Below are 19,556 nucleotides of genomic sequence, written 5' to 3'. Positions count from 1 at the left end.
TAAACTCCGTTTTATACCACTGGAGACATTGGTCAAGTATACTAACAGTGAATTTCCATGTATAAATGCAACATTATTATGCAAAACATGCATGACTCATTTGTTTCTGGCTCTAATGAATTTTCATCCATAACTTATACTGTTATTGTTAATCCACCACACAGTGCTGTATAATGCACACCATCAGAGGAGGTTGGCCACATGTCATCTATCTCAAAACTATGATGTGTACTAATATTCTAATTATAAAGTATATGGATTTGCACCAGTCTGTTCAAGGACCCTACCAAGCCTTCTCAGTGCAACATACTGATTTCCTAGCTGTTAAACAAGCCTTAGCATCTCAACTGAGCAATGATTGGCTGTGGAATCTCATATCATAGGCAGTTGTGATCAACCTCCTCTGACAAATATTATTGCATAGCGACCATGATCTGTTCAAGTAAAAAAGGCATGCAACCATGTACTAGCTGTATCGTCGCATGTGTCTGATTTGCCAGCGAACGAGTTACAAAACTCTTATGTACTGCCAGAGGCACTGTCTTCCAATGTTGAAAGTAACAGCTATACTTGTATTGTAGACCATGCATATTTGATTTAAGTTGTAATGATCATTCCTATTATACATGAAGGGATGTCATTGTAATGATTCCAGCATCACTACAACACATGGGTTTAGTGACTACTTCATAGCATCTGCTAAAATAGTCAGCAAGGGCATTAATGATGCCTGGAACAAGTGGTCAGTGCACACAAACTAGCTATTCCATTTTACATTTGTTACAAGGTGTTCAGAAGATGTACTTACCTCAAATGTGCAAAATCATACACCCGATCATCTTAAGACTGCACAATGAACAAGTTTGTGAGCTGCCATCAACAGCTGGTTAGTATCACATGCAGGAGTTAGCATGGCTAGCCGTTTGAGTGCGACAAACAGTGTAAGCATGTAAGGGATGTTGAAATTGGCTCTTTCACCCCTTTGGTATTCTCTACTTTTGGGGGAATGGGTCAATGGGTGGTGTGGCCACTACTGCATGCAAGAGGTTGGCATCTCTGCTTGCTGCTAAGAGAGACCAGAGTTATAGCAGTGTAGTGTCCTGGATTAGATGTTCCACCAGTTTTTCAGTCTTTACTGAGGTCAGCTATAACCTGCTTGCGTGGAGCCAGGTCTCATTGGAACAGCCCAGTGACTATCAGAGCACTTGACCTTGCAATATGAGGGTCAGGTGCTTCCATCACATGTACTTTGAATTCAGTGTTGTTTCTTGTTTTTTCATTTACTTGTTATATACTAGGAAACAAGTAAATGAATTAGGTGGATTAAATTTCCATTAGTGTATCAGTAGGTATAGACAACGTCTCTTGTTTCACTGCTTTTTTTCCCTTTGATCCAAAGCATATAACACTAACTTCATGATGCTTGTACATAAGTGTACTCAACTGTACAACAACTAGCTATCAAGTGTTTGAGGAATGCCTCCAGAGATTTTATATAACCTCTCCATTAGAACAATTAGCTAATACAGATAAGAAATTGATTTTGTGATTGTTTTTGTAGATTACCACACCCTTCTGAAAACGTTATGGTGTGCATTAATTGGCTTATATTATTCCATGACGTCATATTAAGGGGAATATTGTTCTTGTCCACTCAACTACATCATTCACGGTGGCGTACGAAAGGGTACGAGGTCGGAGTGATCACTTCAGCAGTCTTGTGATAGGAACATGTGACTGTGCACGTTTCTTGAAAAATGTCGAGGAAATGGTATAAAAGGAAAAGCACCAAAGTACAGACCTTCGTACACTGAACTATTGCTATCTACTTTATATAGTATCATTCAGCAAGCGATCTGGGTAGAATCATCATCAATCATGCATCGCTTAATCAATCGATTTGCTGAACTCGTCCCTGGTAGAGTCATGCAGCCGAATTGTCCGTTGCCATACACCAGTGGCAATAGTACATTCTATGCTCCAAGTCCACGAGGAGTTGTTAAGGCTGACAATGAGCTCCCTTATGCTGTTCAAGTTACCGATAGTTTAACTAGTTCAACAGACAGTTATGCATCACTACTTAGCAGTCAAGAACTACTACGACTTTCCAAAGCGGACATCCCTCAAAAGAGACTGGTTAGTTTACAGTGTACGTCATGGTGGGTGCAATGAGTAATCACTGTCATGATGCCTACATGTGGTAGCACTGGATTTAAGTACCGAAAAGCTTGAATGACAATTTGTTCACCTTGTTTTGGCTATAATGTCTTGATCCATTGATGTTTTAGCCAGGTGTCTTCAAAATTGTCAGTGCTTGGTTGGATTTTTGATAGTCTACTCAAAGAGTTGTGACTATGTCCCTAGTGGGTGTGAAATTCAGTGCTGTAATATAACTCTTGAATAGATTTACATTTGAAATTTCTGTTGCAGGACATTCCAGTCACCAAAGAACCCAGCTACCACTCCATAGATAGCCAAGAGATCAAAATACTTGTGGTTGGTGAGAAGTGTACAGGGAAGACGCAGATGATGCAGCATGCAGTGGAGAAGAGTTTTGATTGCCGATATAATGTTAGCGTATCCTGAATGTAGCACTTATGTATAGTACAGATTAGTGTGCTTGCATGCTCAGGATGGTCTGCATATTGTACGTAGCTAACATTTCCTTAACATCTTTGTATATAGTCTACTGTAAATTGTCGCTGCAAAATTGTTCGTTACAAGGAACGTTTATACACACTCAACTTTTGGGATCTATCAGGTTAGCAATGAATATTCAACCATATTATTGTGATCTGTGTACACCTTTTTTAGACGCTGTATTAGCAAAGGAAGAGCATTATGTGAGTGTGTAGCTAAGAAATATAAACTTGTTATTGTACTTTCTGTTCTTGCAGAGAGAATTCTATGGTGGAGCAATGGCTGCTTTTGTAGTATTCAGCCTATTGGATGAGAAAAGTTTATCAGCTGCTGTAGAGTTGAAGAAAAGAATTAACAATTCTGTGTGCCTGACATCTGGTGATCCCATCCCTGTGTATCTGCTAGGAAACAAGGTAAACACATTCAAAAAGTTCTAGCCCTAGTAGAATGACTCATGATATGTGTACGCTTGTTACAGTGTGATATGGAGGGGTGTCGCTATGATGGCTCTACTACTGCTAGAAGACATGGGTTTAGGGATTACTTTATAACATCTGCCAAGACAGGAGAGGGTATTAGCTATGCTGTGGAGCAAGTGGTCAGGGAGGTCAGTATAAAGATATTATTCCAAATATAGTTATGTGATGTCATTCAGGTACTCAAAGAAAGTTACCCTAACCTCCCAAAAGTGTGTGAAACACCTGATCATCTTAAAGCAAAATGAAAGTGAAACATGTGCAGTGATCATGGTAGTAGGCTCCAGAGATACATGAAAGTATCAAGAATTTGATGACAATAACTATAACAATTCAAATATACTTTATAAATAATATTAATCTTTTAATCTTAAAACATTAATACCAAGCAGACATAAAATCACCTGCCTTCTCCCAGCAGGATTAACAGTTGTCTTGTAACCTTAGTTCTTTACCCTGGAAAATGATATTACAAGCAAGCAGACAATAGATGCATAATTATTTAGCTATCAGAAATAATAACCAGCAGCTGAGGTACAGTTTCAATATAATAATAATTAACTTCTCTAATTCAGATGTGGTCATTAATTGGCTTCCAGGAATTGTGAACCACTATTTAGGGATCCTAGAGAAGGCTACAGTGTAGGGAGTTAGTATCTCAACATTAATGCAGAAAAAATCCTAAACCTAGTGGTGACTTGATATAGACATCATATCAATTAAACAGTCTGGTATCCTTCTCCAGCTGAAAATTCCTGTATTAACAGGTGCCACAGTGGCAATAAGTCATTGTACAACTATTGTAAATTAGGAGAATGTCAATGTTGAAAATTGTTTGTCTTATTGAAAATCCCAAGTTTTGACAAATGGTGTAGCAGAAGCGAAACAATCCTACGTTAAACTACTCACAAAAAAGAATGGCTGGTAGAGCTCACCTTAAAAGTGACACCTTGTTAGCCAAGGTGAAACAAAAACTCCCAGAATGAGTACAATGGAATTACCTGTCCAAATTTGTTATGGACATATAATTCCATTGTATTCCTTCTTATTGATTATTATTAATGCTTTACAGTGACCAGCACTGAAGGTCGGACCCATAGGTTACCTAATCTAGTTACAAGGACTCAAGACTTAAACAATGATTACTAGAACATCATTTGTTAATAGTAATATGTTGTTTTTAGATTGACTGATCGATGTAGCCGATGATTGATGGCAAATATCCTGATTTACGGTATTAAAAATATATCAGAAGTATTTTTTTTAATGCCATACAAAATCTATATTATAAAAACCTCACATAAGTATAGCTACACTAATGATGAAGGTTTTATCTACCAGGTAGTTTTGGTGGCGGCATGTTTGTGCGTGTGTTCTGTGTGGGTGGTGGTAGTCTTGGTTTCCAGCGACATCTCTCAACCTCATCTAGTAACCACTCTCTAGTGACCGGATGGATGATAGAGTTGCACACACCTGTGGTACAATGTTTACTTGTTACAGTCGAATGCATCACTACAGTATGAGCCCTCTCAGGAATTAAATGATTACATATGACACACACAACACTACGTAGTCTCATGCCAGTGTAGCAAAGACATCTATATAGCTGAGTCATATTATTGTAAAACCAGGAAGGAAGAATGTATACCATAACACATGACCTTGGGTAAGTTGAATAGCACAATAAACAGCACACTTCAATACTAGCAATGAATGCAATGCATTCCTATCTATATATTTATATATATATATATATATATATTATACATTAGCGTGTCTTACTTGTGGCAGTTACATGACTGTTAGGGAAACTCTTGTCTTCTCTGACACGAAGGAACTTCCATGTGGTATTCCTGCTGTCCCAGAAACACTCAATGATCCTTCCATCATATTCCTTCAGAGCCCTGTTCTCATTCTACAGTATTATTGTTCCCCTCATACACAATGAGCTACATAGCTACTCTTTAATAGACATGCAGAAGATCTTTACGGACAAACACTAAATACAACAGACTCAGGACACCAACACAGAGGGTCCCAAAATTGTAAAGAGATTGTCCTCCTATAGCCACTAATAACTTATGTATATATGTATTTATGATGCTAACAAGGGCGTAGCCAGGTGGGGTTTGAATGGATCCCTTTTCAGAGGCAGAAAACTTCACAATATAAAAATCACACCAAACTTAAAGCCCTGCACTCTCCAGCAGCTACTTTTCACACTGGAATTGTCCTACATTGCTCTTGAGGGTTGCAAGATGTAAAGCTGAATCATCAATGAATCAAGTATTGATCAATTGCACACATAATATGTGGTAAAAATGGTGAAGGACTGGCATGAAAGACTAGTTACAAAACAGCAACTGCAATAAACGTGTAATACATGTGCTAACTTGTTGAATAGTTGATGTATATTTACATTATTAATGTTTTGAGCATGTGGTGGGTATGTGATGTCTCGAATATATTGGAGTACAGTCAAGACACTTCCTCGATTGTTGACCATCACAGGAGGAAAGATAATGTTTATACTTGGAAGAAGGTTTAGCCAACTAAGGGACTCAAGTGTGGAGGGTGCCACTGCGCTAAAAGATTAAAGTTTTCCATCAGTATGTTGGCTGGAAGTAAAGATTAGTTAGTACTAACATAGTGTCTACATAAACAGCAGTGTGTAGGTTTTAGTTGGTTAGATGCACAAACAGTACTTTTTTTTGGTCTTACTGCCTAAGGGAACATTTGTCTGTGCATTGTTTTCGCTCAGAATGGTCCAGGGGGAAGCACCCAGGGCCCCCTCCCCAAGAATTTCTACTACAAACCCGAACCCCCTTCCAGGCTATCACCTGCAAAAGAGGATGTAGTAAAACAACAACAACAATATAACTATGTAAACAATAATCACTTAATGGCTGATAAGATAACTATTACATGACAAACTGTCATCATGTAGTCACAGTTTATTTTCCCACAACTATTGTCAGCCATATTGACATTGTCTACTGTAGCACAAACTATCAATTACTGACTTGAAAAAGTAGTGGCCATTACACTTTGTTTTCAGGTTCAGCCTGTTTCACAGCATCAAGCCCAAAAGTGCCTTCAGTACGACCAAGAGTCAAACTCTTGGTAGTCATTTAGAGTCGAACTCTTGGTACAACTCTAAATGCTTTCAATAGATTGCTACTTTTTTTGATTTTCTACCGACTGATTAACTGCCTGCTTGCTTGCCTGCCTGATGCCTTTAGACAAGCGTAATTTGATAACAGCTAAGGCTACAGGCCTGATTTTTTCACGTATCATGGACTTACCTTTGTGCTCCCATTTCTTTTTTGCTGACAGCCCAAGGTGTCAATTTGCGGAAGCGCAATAAATTTATATGCAGGAATCGTCCATATTTCCATGGTGACTGGATTGATTGTAGAGGCACTTCACCTACTGCTCTTTGTTTGTAAGTATACATAACCATTACTGCCAAGGCGCCAGGCCAGGATGGTATATGAAGCTGGTATTTGGGTGATATTCTTGGCCAGAAAAACCCAAATCTCCATGATCCCTAATATATACTACTATTATAGTATGATGATGCATACATGTAGTGAACCTTTAAAGCCACCATAATTACTACATGAGAAATACAATTACAGTGTAAACAGATATACCTTGACTTTTATGGTGGCAAATGGCTTTTCATAGCCTCCTACGTACAAGTTGCCAATGGTTTCAGGAAGTATCCTATATGGTATACAGACAAACAACAACAGCATTACTCAGGAGACATGCACGCACGCACGCACACACACACACGTACTGTACACTTCTGCATAAAAAAATGATTGTTGGACACACATACAATGTGTACAAGGGAGCATGCAACTCCAAACACTACTAACATTATGGGCAAACTTCAAACATGGTGTCTGGTGCTAGTGACATATATCATCAGTTACATTATTCTTACACACCACAGGGATACACAGAATGGGCCGCTACTTCATTGTCTTGTGTCAACGCAGCAAAAATTCTTTGATGGGAAGGCTGTTAAGTTTAAGTAAAAGCTTGGAATAGTCAACCGGAGTAATTTCGTGTAATCAGCAAATAGAGAAAGGCTGTCTTGTTATACCTCTTCTACCACCCTTCTGCTTTGGTTTCCACAGCTTCGTTTCATTGTGCCGGTAATATCAAACATGCGTCTCTGTGTAATGTCTTAACAAGGATTTAAATATTACTCTAAATAACACTCTAAATATTACTTTTAATAGTATACGACAGCCATGTTAGAATTTTGCTGTTTACAGAGCTACATGCTCCCTTGTCCATGGGATTACTCCCAGGTGATAATCTTTAGGTACCATACACCACATATACAAGATGACAAAAGTCAATACTCACCCTGCTCCTCCTGTTCTTTCAATCTTCAACTTGAAGTCCACTGTGTTCAGTTCTGCTGGTTTCCACTTTAGCAGGTCATTACACTGGCCAGCAGTGTAGGGCTAGTGGTGTGGTGTATGATATAATTAACATCAAAAGTGTTATAGTCTCACCTCTAATGCTGGTGAAAATATCAGTCCATCATTTTCATGAGCAAGTGTTGGAATAAGATTCTCCAGTACCTGAAAACCAGCAAGTGACATTAAAGTTCTGTATGTGTGCATGTGTGTGTGTGTGAAGCTAGTGCATGCATGCGTATGTGTGCATGTGTTTGGTGTGCATGAATTATGTTTGCTAACCGTTCTAGTGTTTGCTACATCCCAGAAACCTTTGAGTCTTATACTAAATGGTTCACTCTCCTTCATCAAGTTACCTTTCTTACACTACATAGACCAAAATGATACCCTAGCAACACACACAGCAACCCACTTACAGCCTCTTCTCTAGGTTGAATTACTTCTTTCTCGATACAATGTAACCTCTTGGGATGGTCACATTTTGACACGTCTGTACTGTTCTACAGTAGATACCACAAAACATATATTGTAATGCAATGATTTCGTGTGTGTGTGTGTGTGTGTGTGTGTGTGTGTGTGTGTGTGTGTGTGTGTGTGTGTGTGTGTGTGTGTGTGTGTGTGTGTGTGTGTGTGTGTGTGTGTGTGTGTGTGTGTTTTAGTTTCATAAAACATTTGTCTGTTGATACATGTATTCATGTAGGTTCCTACTGCCCAACTTTGCTGGTCCGTAACCCCCTCCCCCCCCAAAAAAAAAATTATTACCCCATTGCAATAGTAATAATTCTGATATGTAGATGACCAACCAGCAAACAAGGTAGTACAGTTTGATATTACTTGACAGTCTTACAATATCCATTAGAAAGTTCATGCATAATTTCCTTTAATGCCTGGAGGCTTAAAATTAAAATAAAATAGATTTATGTATTATAATACACTTTCTGGACAAGACAGGTGTTGATGCACTAATACTACGACACTATCAACAGTACAAAGCTTCAAAATCACGATACTAATTGCACAGTTCGCCACTTTCTCTCACTCTTTCTTTCTCAAAGAAGGTTTTGAAACACTTATGCACCCTCAGTAATTGAATTGAGCATGTAGCCCTTGCCCACATCGTCCTCAGGTCTCTAAAATAGCATAGAAACCTTGTTGTTGGCTCAGTCCCAGTAGGGACACATAAACCAGAACGCATGATCACATGCAGTGCAAGTCTTGTGACTTGCTGATTAAAGTACTGTCTACTACTGTAGCTATAAGGAAGCAAAACTCAACACAAAATACCCTGTCTACTACCATAACACCATGTTTAACCTAGAGACAGACATATATAGCACAAAATAAACATCTAACAATAGTGTCACAGGAATAAAGTATTCCTACAATGCATTGTATTAGGAGTATTTTTACCTCAAACTGCATAATATCATACATGAGGTAACGAGGCTTGATCACACCTTTATCCTTGTCTAGTACCATCTCCTATAGGAAGAAACTCAGTCACAACACACTATAAACTTTACTACGTGAAATCTGTGTAACATCAAGGTGCCAAAGATCAGTAAAGTGTCATCAAATGTCCACACACTTAACAGGTTCCCACTTGACAGGAGACCAGCTAAACTAGGACACTTATGCATCACTTGAGGTTCCATTTTTATTAGGACGCTGTAGGATGGTCGAAACTCCACTGTACAAACCTTTGACAGGAACTATTAATTATTCTCATGAATGTATACATGGGTTTTCCCAGGGAATTTCCCACACATCATCATTAGTAATCATTTAATACAAGCCTCATTCAAATAAGCCTTAGAGCCTATGCATTCTACATTGTAACATAGCACATAAAATATTACTGGTAGTTAAGTTGGTGTAGGCTGTGGCAGTTATATGCTATGACTTACTCCATCCACAAGAGTATCTCGCAGACTCTCTTCAGGATTTCTTCGTGATGGAAACTTAAGCCCTCTTACTGCAAACACTGTGTTGTCTCTGTCAACCATGTATACGTGCTCTGAATTCCGTATTAGCATCATGTATCTATAGCAACAGGAAACTAAAGGAAAAACATAATCGTTAATACTCACTGTACCTTGTTCCGTCAGCTTTCCAACTGACACGGAATGGCTTTTGTCGAATGAACATGATATTTTTGGTATCCATGGAAACAGGTTGGGCACCAGGAAAACCTGACCTAAGCAAGAAGATACCCTAACATTATCAGTGTTGGGAGTAACGCGTTACATAAGTAATGCGTTATGTAATAATATTACTTTTGTGGTAACGAAGTAATATAACGAAATATGCTGTCAAAAACAGGTAATACAACGCAAGTTATTTACTTGCAAATGTAACGCGTTACCTAAGTAATGAAGTTACTGTAACGAGTCTAATAATACGTAATATTATTACTTTAAGTAACGAAGTTACTAATCTTGTTAGTAATCCACTGAGTAACGCCTAGCCACTACGAAGCAATGAAGCCTACTGAATGAAGATTATTCACAAGCTTCTTGCTTATAACCAAGATTTGCATGTTGTCCAACAGCACAATCATGTCATGTGATAAAGTGGTAGTTTCACACATGACAGCTTAAGGCTGCGGACACAAAGTAATATAATACGTAATATTATTATAGTTACTTTATTATATGGGTAATATGTAACTGTAACTAAATAGTTCAGTTGTAAATAATATGTAATATGTAACGAGTTACATTTAAAAAGTAACTGTCCCAATACTGAACATCATATATACAACAAGGGCACATATTTGATAATGGATTCCACCAAGAGTTCATAATATATATATTCTATATTATGAACTCTTGATTCCGCCAATCACAATGACACAACAGAACACACGATCATACATCATCATTATCCCCATTCCCAAGAAATTCAACATATTTAACCAACACCGTTTTTTAATACATGAATTGTAAATCCATATTACACTTATCTGAGAAACACATTACAATCTTTCTTTCCCTAATTCTAATGTAATACGTGCTGTAGCTAAGAGGCAAGTCCCTACATCTATTGCGAATGTGGCAAAAGTTAATTCCAATGTCAACTAGGGCTGAGCGATACTACCGTTTTAGCGATATATCGTGATATTTTGAAAGTATCGATATCGCGATATTTTGTTATTAACTATCGTGATACCATGCCTGTACATTACTGTCATTAAAACATTACTGTCATTAAAAATCCATTTGTTATGCAGTACTAGGCTAAGAATTCTTGTAAATGATAAAGTCCACCCATCTGGTTTCCCCTGCAGAGAGGTGTGAACACCATAACAACCTCAAAGCATGTGTTACAATAACTGTTACTGTAAACAAGGATGATAGTGGCTAGTTTGTTATCACCTATAAGGACTTCCTACAGGAATGCTGAGCAATATGCTATGTAGCACCAGCTATGATTGACTTATTTGTAAGTATCGTGAACTATTCAGTATCGTGAATAGTGGCTTTAGTATCGATCGTGAATAGTGGCTTTAGTATCGATCGTGATACTAAAATGGCAGTATCGCTCAGCCCTAATGTCAACATCAATACCTGGTTGATAGTGCAAATTCCACACATACTATAGTTGGTATACATTCACCTGAGCCCCCACCAAATATAGTAATATCAAAGAGGTGAACATGTGTTCACTCCCAATGGTTTTGTACTGGAACAAGCACGTTTTCATGTTTGTTTACGCATGCCTCATAACTCACTTGTTCTTGTCCACATCAAAGTGCTTTTTTTTGATTACCAGTTCCAGCATTTAAAGGGCTTCACAGCATTACTAAATGTTTTGGCAGCTGGCCCATGTAACGAGTTATTAACAAGAAACAAGGGCTCAGGTGAACACAACCGACTATACATGTGATTATATGACTGACAGAAAGCCACAACATCTGAATTGTCCACAGGACACTATTTTCCATTTTATTCTATTCAACTTGAAGGACAAGTTATAGAAACTTAATAAGAAAAGATTACCCATCATGAACTACTGCAGCACATATGAATATGGGGATGTAGGTAGAAACAAATAAACAAACCCCCCCCCCCCTCGATCACTCCAGCAATGTTTGTGAACATTAATTTTAGTTTAGTCATTGGCAGGACTTGCCTATGGCTTTCAGTGCATTCTTGTACTGTAAAACATTACTTTACTGAAACAATCTTTTAAAGAGTATGCTGGTGCCCTAGAAATTATTTGATACACTAAAGTATCATTATGTTGTTCTCTTTCAAAACCTTCAGGATAAAATTCACCTGAAGATAGAATGAATGAATACTTAAAAAGCACATTTCCTATTTAAGTTGTCAATCTACAAATGATTAATTTCAGTACTACAACACACTGTTCAATTACATACCGTTCCCAGTTGCAGATCACCTGACATGCCTCCTGTACTTCTTCTCTGATTGATGATTGTGCAACAGTGACGAGAGGAGTGCTGATTACAAACTTAGCATCACGCTTGACCACCTCCCTCCGTCTCTTTTTTCTTTTCCTGAAACTACCATCGCCAGCTTGTTCATCTTCTTCACCAGAACCATCCTCGTCAAAACACCATGATGGTTTGGTAGGCGTGGTGATTTCTTCACGATCTCCAGCATTGTAGCGGTCAGCCAAGTCAGAGATGTAATGGTCCTTGTAGATCCCTGGAGGTCGAGCCTGAAATAATAGTAATTTCAGAGGTAGAACAAAATACCGTACGGAGGGAAACTTTGGCGAATAGCAAGCTAAATTGCATTTGGCGAAATAAAAGCTCAATGCTTAGCTATAAAGATGCTAATCTGAGGTGCTACGAGTAATTGGCGGGTAAAACTTTGGAGAATTTGTAGCAGAACGCCAAATTCGCCAAAGTTTTCCCCCGCTAAAGTTTCCCTCTATACGGTATCAGCTATCATAGAACAATAACTGCTACATATAACAAATTCCTACACGCACAAATACACACACGCACGCACTACACACACACACACACACACACACACACACACACACACACACACACACACACACACACACACACACACACACACACACACACACACACACACACACACACACACACACACACACTTACTGTACAGAATGACTTGATGGCTTGTTCTAGGCTCCAATCCTCCTCCTCAATAAAGTAGGCACTAATTAGGAATCCAGTCCTGTTGTAACCATGGGTACAGTGCACACCAATGATCTGTCCACGATGGTCAGGTAGAGAGAAGAAATGTTTACACAACTCAACAAATTGTTTGGTCTGTTCTGCATTAGGAGCCTCTCCATGACTACCAAGATAAGAAAACAAGTCTGAGATTACTGTTATTTGTAGCTCACTTCACCTGTAGTTCAAGCTGGTACACTTACAGTGAACTTGGAAGGTTAATACTGGTTCTACACAGCCTTAATTTCTCACATATAGGCTGCTTTTAGCATAAACAATTTTGCTCACATGGGTACAGAAAGACAAACAAACATACATATAAACACACACATGATTTTCAGAAAACAACTTCAGGAAACCAGGCGTGTGCCCACAGCCAGCTTGCACCCCTGGTTATACAATCAATTTTACTATTATTTAAATTGATTCATTTTTCAATCCAAATGTCATCATTTTTAAGCACAAAATAAAATGAAAGCCAACTTTCTTAGGCCACATAGTGTACAATGATAACAGACATAGGTCACCTTTGGTGTGCTGATGAGCACCTGGCTCAACTTATTAAATAAAGGTGTCTCATAAAAATGCATTCTACATTTTCTGCATACCAAGCAAACACTGCTAATCAGCTATTGGTTAGCAGTATTTATACTAAAATACTATACTAAAATATTCCAGATATGTTACACAATGTTGCACAATTATTACTCAGTGCATTTTGAAGGGGCAATACAGGCGTTGGTTACTCTCCTAAATATATATATATATTATGAACTCTTGCTAAAAGCAAAAGTTCTAACTAAAACCACTTTTAGTTTTAGTAACTAAAACAACACTACTACGAATCAAGAACTGTTCGAAAAGCACCTCTACAATCAAAGTAGCCAATATGAAAAATACAGACAAATTCCGTTTCAAAGGGAAGCCATCACACGCTACTGCCAAATCGACTCTTTTAACTGTCAGGAAAGATGAATGGGACACAAAGAAGGACACTGGTAAGTAAGAATGTATTGTACATACTGCGGTATGCCAAAAGGCACCTCTCAGGCCAATGCAACGTCAAACAGTGAAAAAATCAAGCACGTAGCCTTAGCTGTTATTGAGTTACGCTTGTCTGAAGGCATCAGTCAGTCAGTCAGTCAGTCAGTCAGTCAGTCAGTCAGTCAGTCAGTCAGTCAGTCAGTCAGTCAGTCAGTCAGTCAGTCAGTCAGTCAGTCAGTCAGTCAGTCAGTCAGTCAGTCAGTCAGTCAGTCAGTCAGTAGAAAATTCCATTAAATATATATATTTTTTAAATTCCGTAGCAATTGAAAGCATTTCGGGTCGATCTGAAAGCTTGTTTGGGTTTAGTTTTACCTGTCTCATTGTCGTCTGAGAAAATTGAGGCTGGTTTTGGGTGATGTTATTTTGTGGGCCATGCCTACTCCTTTGTGGTCTGTACTATACAGCACTATAGTATGATTAAAAACCAGTTCTAAATAAAAGCTCGATTGGAATTTATTTACTTATTCACATTGGCCCTCACTGATATTAAACAGGCAAAGGGAAACTATACTTATCAAGTTATTCAAGAGGCTGTCTGACTTATGTCCTCACTATCAGTAGCCAAAGGAAATTGTTTCAATGAAATACAATTCAATAAAATACAATTCAATGAAATACTGAGGAACACCCTACTACATACATCCTGTTGACACTTTATTGACAACACTTTACCCTTCACATAGAAGCTTGTGATAGCCGATCCCTCTTTGTATCACTTCCTGCTTGTCATAGTATCGATCTGTTTTAGTGAGGTCTACCACTAGTCCTATTGGAAAACTATCTAGCAACATTGCTAATGGGAACCTGTTCTCTTCTGGAACCTGGTCATTGTACCGGTCACTGAGGGGGGTCTTAAATGGCAGGAATTTTCCTAGGAGATACAAAAAGGAAAAAAATATTGAAAGACAGCTTATTTCATACACTACATGCACAATGATTTAATTGTGGGTTATAGTTTTCTTACCAGCCACAATTCTTCCCTTCCTAGGACAGTTCAGCCATCTTTCCGGGATGTTCATTCTCCTCTATTTCGCTACCATCAATGTATCTTCCCGTACCAACCGTACATTAGTTCATACCGCTCCACGGAATTTGAAAAATATACGTATTTATAATTAGATTTTTAAATAACAATTAATTTGTTAGTATGAGCGAAGACGCAGCACAACTGAGAGAAAGTTTGGCCACTTACCAAGTACAACTACAACAGGTAGGAATGCGGTGGGCAGCTCTTGTTGGATAACACAAAATTCATCTATGTGTTGTGGTGGGCACTATTTAGAATATGTGATCAGCTTTTATACGCACGATTCTCCATTTTCGTTTGAGCAATGGTTCCTGTATTATAAACCATTATTGTCGTTAATACTAAGCAATTCTGTTATAGGTGGAGGCTGCCTTGACCAATGAACCTGACAGTGAAGAATTGAAGAAACTGAAAACAGATTTAGAGGTGGGTTAACTACACATACTTGTTAGTACTTGTGATAAGCAGTTAACTTTTCCTCACAGGAAGTTGTAAAGCTAACAGAAGACCTTGTCAAAATAGCCCCCGAGGTTTGTATGGTTCATGTATATGTACAGTACTGTGTGCATGTGTGGGTATATGTGTGCAATATAAATTTGACATTTCATAAGTAGATACCCTACACGTGCATGTGGTAGATAATGTGAGCAGATCAAATTTGTTTTCTTCTACAAATGTATATGGTGTAATGGGAGAGACCTCCTTTGTTGTAAGTAATTAAGCAATATGAATTAGTGACCTGTGAGTGCTATTTTGCTTCTATTACCCTAAAAGAAGTCCATTTTATGTACCTTCTATCCAGTCTCATTGTCTATTGCAGTGTTCTTGGATAAAAATTTGTTAGCCAGTATAACCACCCTTTAAGGCCCACTTCAACAATATTTTGGGAGGTTCCATTTTATTCAAGTACTCTAATAGAACACACCCCAGATACCAAATAACATTAATGTATCTTTCAACTATATTTCATTCATATTGCAATTTGTACTGTATAGCCATCAGCCAGGAGTCAGGACAGTCTTGCTAAAAGTGACGTTCAGTACAACTGGAAGGTTGGTGACAAATGTCAGGCACTATGGAAGAACAGCAAGTACTATTCGGCCAGAATTCTTGGAGTGTCAGATGATCGTTCCACATGTAAAGTCATCTTTGATGGCTACGATAGTTTAGAAACTGTGAGAGTAAGTTATCAAAACTATAAATGAGACCCGGTATTAGTCACAAATCAACTCTCCTGTTGAGTTACGTACATCACCCTGCAAGTATCATTTTGTCATCTTTTGTTGTTCTATAAGTGTGAAGTAAAGCTAAGGGTGAATGCTAGTAACAGTAGTATATGAGTGGGTGAGTATAGCAAAACTGGCTCGTTCCATAGCTCTTTGGCATCCAAGCATTTCAGCTGGTGTTGTTTGTGTGGCACTGTTGTACATGGTTGTATCCCTTGGCCCCGTCCACTCATGGTACAAGGACATTATTTAGACCCATTTTCTGCAATAGTACTTTGATTGTGTCCAAAACTATAGTATGTTCACGTTGAGCTGAATCCTCAAAAACATCTAATAACTCATGGATGCAATTACACATGATCTTGAAATTTGGCTCATTTGTAGTACTGCTTGATCCGCTAAAAATATTTCAAAATCTTTTTGTTCAAATCTTTGACATAATATTTATGGCCAATCAAAATTTTCACAATACATTTCCTGTGGGGAAGCCATATAAGTACAGTGTCCATTACAGCCCTTTCCCGAACTTGTAATGGAGCCAAACCGTACGTGTCTGTTGTTGACACCTTTGCTGTTACCAATAATCATCTGGTTAGCTGAAATGTTAACTCTGTTGAGAAAAAATCCACTTTTAATTTTTAGCTGTTTTTCAGGATTCAGCTCAACGTGAACATACTATATGTGTAGCATTGCAACTATTTGTGTGGTGGTATGGGCACTTTACATTGTTCTTTGTTGTGTGTGGTGTAGTACATTGATGTTAAGCCAGCTGGAGTGGGTGACATTTATACTTCTGCTGGGCATGATCGGAAGAAGAATCCTAATGATATTGCTAGAGCCAAAACAACCAAGTGAGTTTACTGTAAATTGTGTGTATGTGTATGATGTACTTGTACCTTCTAGACAACACAAGAAGGAGCTTCAAGAACTACGGAAGAAGAAAGTGCAGAAGAAGGTGACCCGACTACAAGAGATTGAGGATGCCAGAGAGAAGGAGAAATTAAGATGGAAGGAATTTGCTCACCGATCAGGCAAGAAAGGAGCTCCAATTGGAGGCAAACAAAAGCGAAGCATCTTTGCAGTTCCAGACTCAATACACGGAAAGGTACGCGGTGTATGTATATTGTACTACTGTCACATGTTATGTTCCCTCCCATTCAGGTTGGTGTAGGTACTTGTAATGTTGGCGGTAAAGGAATGACTGGTTATGTACAGCCGAAGGGCTACACTAAATCAAATTCATAGCATCATCATTCATATATTACATAAGTTGATAACATGTTAATTTATGCAGAAAGTACCAAGATTCCATACTAATCTCAGTATTATGGACCCTTGTGTACATTATAGCAGTACTAAGGTGGATTGTATGCATAAGGTGTTTCATGAACTGCAAGCATCCGTGAGGATCAAGTTGTAATTTTGCTAGTGTTTCCCATTATGGTCACTGGTATGTCCATGCATATTTGCATACATTTATCTTTTAATAAGAACACTTATGATTAGCTTAGTATCTGGGATACAGGGGCTCCATTAACAAGCTTGTTTGTGAATTTAATGAAGTCTTCATCATCAAGTCTATAGGTTTTGTGTATTCCACAGTGTCTAACTCACCACTGTTTTGTGATATAGTAATAATCTACTTTACAAAGGTGACATTGGATGTTCATGTGTGTATGCACAGATAATAGCAGATGTAGTTATCATTTACTAATAAGAACAGTAAACATGATGATACTAATCCATGTGAATTTTTAAAATATGTGTACCAATAATTGATTTAGAGCATACACTCTAATAGTGTTAACTCCCTTCTACTTCAGTTGTAGATCTTTAGGTAGCTTTACTTTATCTCTAATTTTTATGGATAGAAGATCTAGTAGGTAAACTAGTCCAGATACCTCACATGTGAGACACACTGTGGCACACATAGGATTGTATTCTCACACATGGTTTCTATCTCATGCATTGCAGTTTCTGGAAGTTCTCAGTGATCTATACTCATTAAAAACCAATCAGCACCGAACAGTGCTCTATTAACTAAAAATGGAGAGGAACAATTAACCATAGTAGCCTACAGATTTTGCAATTTTTTACAAGCAAAATATATAAAGCTCTCAACGAGAGGGGACCTCATGGGCTGCAGGATACCACATGTACATCCTTAAACAGCAAACAGTTGATTTAGTTGCATCAACGATGTCTATTGCACGGGCAATGTACACACCTTTATCCTAGATTTTAACTGGTAGTGCCCTAAGGTACAGGACTTGAGAGACCTCACCTATAAAGTGCACTTGGAGTGACGCCTAAAGTAAAAATGAGTGAGATTTAAATACATATGAGTATCATACAGTACAGTAGCACTGTATATTAGGGTTATGGAAGTTCGCACTTGGTAACAAAAAAAAATATTGACTAGAAACCAGTTTCAATAAAAAAAAAAACCAGTCTCACGATTAGAGATGTACCAATTTATCAGTCAAATATGCCCAAAATAATGCTTTCAGAAATTTCCCAAAATTTTCACCTGTTATGCTCTTCAGTGTTCCCATTATGCTCCAAAGTCAATATTTCTTTACAATTTTCTTGGAAGAATTTCAATCGGTGAATGCTCAATTAGAGTACTTCACTACAAAATGACTGTTCTATTAGAGTACTTCACTACAAAGTGACTGCTCTATTAGAGTACTTCACTACAAAGTGACTGTTCTATTAGAGAGTATCGATTATCATTTGAGTGCTCAATTGTAGTTTCCACTGACTGCTCTATTAGGGAGTATTGATCTATATTCATGGATTAATTTGAAATACCCACCTAATTGCTGGAATGACACTCCAGCCTATTATTATGCTTTTATTATGCTGGCATATTTGATGCAGACCTATTAATCAGAAAATAATCAGAAACTAGTTTATCAGCCAATATCGGTATCGGTAAGTATTAGCAGATAAATTTGCCGATGGTGATACTGTTTTCATAAAATTAAGACAAAAAATAAAGTGGTGAACATAAACAGTTATCAGTATCGGCCATTATGTGAATTTTAATATCAGCTAATCATTGTTGTTCTAGTTAACTATAACTAAAAGTACTTTTAGTAAGGGAAATATGTACTAGTTAACTAAAACTAAAACAATAACTAAAAAACAGCAGAATAGTTTACTAAAGCTAAATCTAAAACTAAAAAAGAATCAAGGAAGATAACTAAAACTATAACTAAAACCAAAACAGCAAAGACAATATAACCATAACTAAATCTATAACTAAAATGAATTAAGAAGGATTACTAAAACTAAAATTATTAAAGAAATTAGCTATAACTAAAACTAAAACTCTTTACTAAAACAACACTATGTTGCTCAGATCACTGCACGTATAAGTTCACATATGTTCTACAGGTGGAACAAAAGCACAGAATGAAACTGTACTGCTGTATGTAGCATCCAAACATCAATAGATTATGTGACTGGGCCTGTGAGAATAGGGCATGTGGGCACATGATTTTTGCTTTTTTTTTT

At 37.8% G+C, this 19,556-nt stretch overlaps 3 protein-coding genes across 4 annotated transcripts; 2 read left to right on the top strand and 1 right to left on the bottom strand.

Annotated features, from left to right (window-relative positions):
• Positions 1-1,613: 1,613 nt before the first annotated feature.
• LOC136249795 (ras-related protein Rab-32-like) lies at positions 1,614-3,564 on the top strand. 2 transcript variants are annotated; one of them, XM_066041919.1, is made up of 8 exons: positions 1,614-1,771; positions 1,839-2,136; positions 2,431-2,577; positions 2,686-2,761; positions 2,815-2,843; positions 2,898-3,053; positions 3,119-3,247; positions 3,296-3,564. In XM_066041919.1, exons 1-8 carry the CDS (start codon positions 1,758-1,760, stop codon positions 3,362-3,364), a joined length of 918 nt encoding a protein of 305 aa, XP_065897991.1. In that variant the 5' UTR covers positions 1,614-1,757; the 3' UTR covers positions 3,365-3,564. The 2 variants fall into 2 exon arrangements, with proteins under 2 accessions (XP_065897991.1, XP_065897992.1); XM_066041920.1 differs by having other exon boundaries at positions 1,614-1,793; positions 3,296-3,530.
• A 789-nt stretch (positions 3,565-4,353) lies between these two features.
• LOC136249794 (mRNA-capping enzyme-like) lies at positions 4,354-14,904 on the bottom strand. The gene is made up of 14 exons (XM_066041918.1): positions 14,746-14,904; positions 14,454-14,652; positions 12,660-12,861; positions 11,943-12,244; positions 9,654-9,755; positions 9,466-9,601; positions 8,969-9,040; positions 7,975-8,058; positions 7,841-7,924; positions 7,655-7,723; positions 7,503-7,603; positions 6,773-6,845; positions 4,899-5,031; positions 4,354-4,589 (listed from the first exon to the last, which is right to left on the bottom strand). Exons 1-14 carry the CDS (start codon positions 14,798-14,800, stop codon positions 4,447-4,449), a joined length of 1,755 nt encoding a protein of 584 aa, XP_065897990.1. The 5' UTR covers positions 14,801-14,904; the 3' UTR covers positions 4,354-4,446.
• On the top strand, positions 14,840-17,323 carry LOC136249796 (survival of motor neuron-related-splicing factor 30-like). Its single transcript, XM_066041922.1, has 7 exons — positions 14,840-14,991; positions 15,169-15,234; positions 15,294-15,338; positions 15,804-15,989; positions 16,785-16,885; positions 16,938-17,139; positions 17,196-17,323. The coding sequence occupies exons 1-7, from the start codon at positions 14,929-14,931 to the stop codon at positions 17,277-17,279; spliced, it is 747 nt and encodes a 248-aa protein (XP_065897994.1). The 5' UTR covers positions 14,840-14,928; the 3' UTR covers positions 17,280-17,323.
• Positions 17,324-19,556: the final 2,233 nt, after the last annotated feature.

This window comes from Dysidea avara, chromosome 3, assembly GCF_963678975.1.
Source record: "Dysidea avara chromosome 3, odDysAvar1.4, whole genome shotgun sequence".
In the NCBI taxonomy this organism is placed as follows: domain Eukaryota; kingdom Metazoa; phylum Porifera; class Demospongiae; order Dictyoceratida; family Dysideidae; genus Dysidea; species Dysidea avara.
The sequence above is the reverse complement of the archived record's forward strand: the minus strand, read 5'-3'. Positions and strand labels throughout refer to the sequence as shown.